General features: G+C 45.1%; 1 protein-coding gene across 1 annotated transcript in view; it reads right to left on the bottom strand.

The window, feature by feature from the left end:
- Positions 1-893: 893 nt before the first annotated feature.
- T265_04199 (hypothetical protein) overlaps positions 894-3,494 on the bottom strand; it is a gene marked incomplete at both ends in the record, with an annotated part of 5,923 nt that continues 3,322 nt past the window's right edge. Inside the window, 2 exons of the mRNA XM_009168881.1 lie at positions 894-1,097; positions 1,427-1,639. Of these exons, the coding sequence (XP_009167145.1) occupies positions 894-1,097; positions 1,427-1,639 (417 nt within the window). The remainder of the gene's footprint in view (positions 1,098-1,426; positions 1,640-3,494) is intronic.

Below are 3,494 nucleotides of genomic sequence, written 5' to 3'. Positions count from 1 at the left end.
CTCCCATGGACACACTTGCCCATCAAGAAATGCAACGAATGTTCGTGAACATAAGTTATTTGTGTTCTGAGATATCGAGCGTGTGAGTATACGGAGAGCTGTCCAAAGGCTTCCGTACACAAGGCGGTGTCCGCCAGGGGTGCACATTCTTGGCGTTCTCATTTAATTTTGTGATCGACCCGAAAATGAGACGATCTCTGGACGGCCTTCAAAACCCTGGTGTTCGAATAGCTGCTGACGAAAACCTTGTGGATCTGGGACATACACATGCCATCGTTTCCATGTTCGAGGAGGGAAACCAGGCGTAAGTGTTTTTGGACGAACTGACCAGTCATCCTATCCTTTGGTATGCACTTTGCACCCTCAAATTTTAAGATCATGCTTCTCGACCTGTAGTCACTGAACACGCCACTTACAATGCATTCTGGGGCACTCGAAGTTGTGGTGTTTCACGTACCTTGGAATTGTAATGCGATAGATGGGGCCAATGCATGAATATGCAAGGCCCTGGTCGCGTTTGCTCATTTGACACACCTATGGCGTCAAAGTTGTGTTATAACTGAGTCTCGATGGACGTGTGTATTGAGTACAGTACGCGCCATGTTGTTTGGCTGAGACGTGGTCTCTTCGATCAGCGGAACTGAAACGTATTCGGAGTGGCGCAAGAAGAAAGATGGTCAATCTTTGACCTGGCAGATGTATGAGAGATTACAAAAAGTCTGGTGCCACTCGCCTTCCAGCATGGGACTGACGCCGACTGTGCCTGGTCGGGTATGCTGCAAGACTTGGCCGTTACACGATGTCGAGGCGTTCCCGTTGTCACTTACTATACAGTTTATCTGAATTAGTGTCTAGAGGTGTGAGCACATCGGAATGGTTGTGGTAGGATAGCACTAAATCCCTTCGCCAATCACTCTGATTATTTTCTTCACAATAAGGTTTTCAAACAAAGTATGGTTGTGCGGCAGCGAAATATGGGAGTCGAAGACTGACGTCACATTGTCGATAATGATAAGTCCACTGCCACCCTGTGGTGCACGACTGAGAATTTTTACAGCCTTATAATAAAGCCATTCAGACTCTTCATTTTTCAATAGCTAACTGGTCTTGTGCAACACTTCAGCTCTATACGTCTTAACACTGCCTCATTGAATGTAATTCTGAACAAGGTCGGGCGCCGTCACCAGTGTTTTGCGTTAAGCCATAGGGAAGTTAAAAGGGTTTCTAAGGCAGCATGACATTCAGAATAATGTTGCACATACCATCCCACCCTCGGATTCCAAAGGTTTGACTTCCGAAGCCAGAGAATAATCCAGGCTAGACGGCGCGTGTCCAGTTCAGCCTGAGACATCTCCCTCATTGGGTTGTTCAAATACGGAGTGTTCGTTTCAAACGGCATACGCCTTGTATCGTTCAGCTATAACACCTCGGTGCCTAGCTGCCATGTCACCCAAAAGAAGCAGCTTGTATTGTGTTGCACATACCATCCCACCCTCGGATTCCAAAGGTTTGACTTCCGAAGCCAGAGAATAATCCAGGCTAGACGGCGCGTGTCCAGTTCAGCCTGAGACATCTCCCTCATTGGGTTGTTCAAATACGGAGTGTTCGTTTCAAACGGCATACGCCTTGTATCGTTCAGCTATAACACCTCGGTGCCTAGCTGCCATGTCACCCAAAAGAAGCAGGCTTGTATTGATAAACTTCGCCGAGGAGACTTGAAAATCTTTTCGTAACCCACTTTTTATTGTGCGGTGCCTTCGTTTTCTCACCACTGGTTTCAAAATATATCTTATCGATCTACTGATAACGCCTAAATATGCATATCCAGTTTGCCAACGAGCTGACTTTTTGTCCAGCTAGTCATATTGACAGTCATCCTTCGGATACGCCTCCTTGAAAATGGATATTTGTGCCCCATGCACGCACCATACCTTTAAGGACATGTCCACGCTTTAGCACCTTATATAGCGTTCGACCACTGTCACTTGTCTGCTTCTGAGTCGAAGTCAAGACATTTGTCGTAACAAAACTACCCGTTCCTATTTTTTGCAAATGGTCACTCATGTTACTCCCAAACCCATCGGTTGCGATTGTAAACTCGGAAAATTCGTCCAATGCTTATATCTCCTGGATTGACCGCGGGGCCTCTGTAAGGTTGTCAGACAAAAGCGCAGTTTCTACTCACATTCGGGGACTGAAGCAAGATGGATCTATGGGAACAGGTCGCTCAGTGAGTCTCAAACCTCGAGCTTTCTTCGTGTGGCGCAGCAGCTAAGCGCCGAAAGAGGGTTGCAACTTAACTATTATAAATTTTATTTCGTTATTTTACATAATCCGTAGGGAAATACGTAATTCGATCCAAAGGTTGCTTATCACGCAATTTGCGCCCGTTACACTAGTACTCTCAAAAGAATGAAGGGCAAATGAGATTATGTAGAAAAGCGCCAGGGCAGGCTCCTAGTGAAAACGAAATATCGGTGATGACTGGTTCGCAACGAATCGGGCATTGCACCGATGCATTATCTCAGTGAAATATAAAATTGACCTGATGAGCCTCAACAAGGGTGAAGGCGTTCGTCAGCTGTCAAAATTTTCAGCAACCTTACGAGTAGTGTATTACGCCTAAATAAAATTGACTTTTGAAATGGTTACTTAACACTCGCACCATCTGGCAGGATCAAAAGATTTTTACAAGAAGAACTATGAGGCTTCATTCAAATAAATTTACATTGTTGTATGACAGTGGAGCACCAGTGTTCACATCTATTGCTGCTATCAGCCATGGTTATTAGACCCGGCCAACTGTACGACAAAAATAGACTCGATGGTGCATCGCCTCAGTATACTGCACACAAATGTAAACAGTTCGCAACTCCCGTCTATATCACAATTGTGTGCGCAACTCAACGAGCCGCAGACCCACTAGCTCCTGATGGCAACTTTGCATTGATGAAAACTCAGACGTTCGGGAGATCGAAAATGAGCTTCCATCTTAAGCAATCCATGATTCGAGATACGCGGAGAATAACCTTGGTAAGATAGGTCAGATGGTCCTCTTTCGGAATTAAAATCGGCTATCGTCAGTTTCAATCGGCCTACAATTGAGATTTATTGTTCATCAACCTAGTGGTGGATTTTTAAAAGCGGTGGACATGAGTGAACCCATTATGGGTGAAAATAAACCATTAGTAAATAATGATGCCTAAGTGATGCGCAACAATGGAGGGAGACCTTAGTCAAGAGAAAAAGAGAGCAGGGCAGCAGGACGATTAAGAAAGCTGTGCGTCCTTCAATAAAAGTAACAACAGATTTGAAACTGTCCATACATTTCGGCACCAGTGAAGTAAACATCTTGGCATTGTGTTTGAGTATTGGGTTATCAGGGGGCTTGACTACGCACCTTCTACCAACTCCATGCAACGGAAACCCAGTACAAAACGGTAGATCGTTTCGGGCTAGCTAGTCCAACATGCTTACTATCATCATCATCATCA

This window comes from Opisthorchis viverrini, assembly GCF_000715545.1.
Source record: "Opisthorchis viverrini unplaced genomic scaffold opera_v5_66, whole genome shotgun sequence".
Lineage (NCBI taxonomy): Eukaryota > Metazoa > Platyhelminthes > Trematoda > Opisthorchiida > Opisthorchiidae > Opisthorchis > Opisthorchis viverrini.
This window is presented reverse-complemented; position numbering and strand designations above follow the sequence as displayed.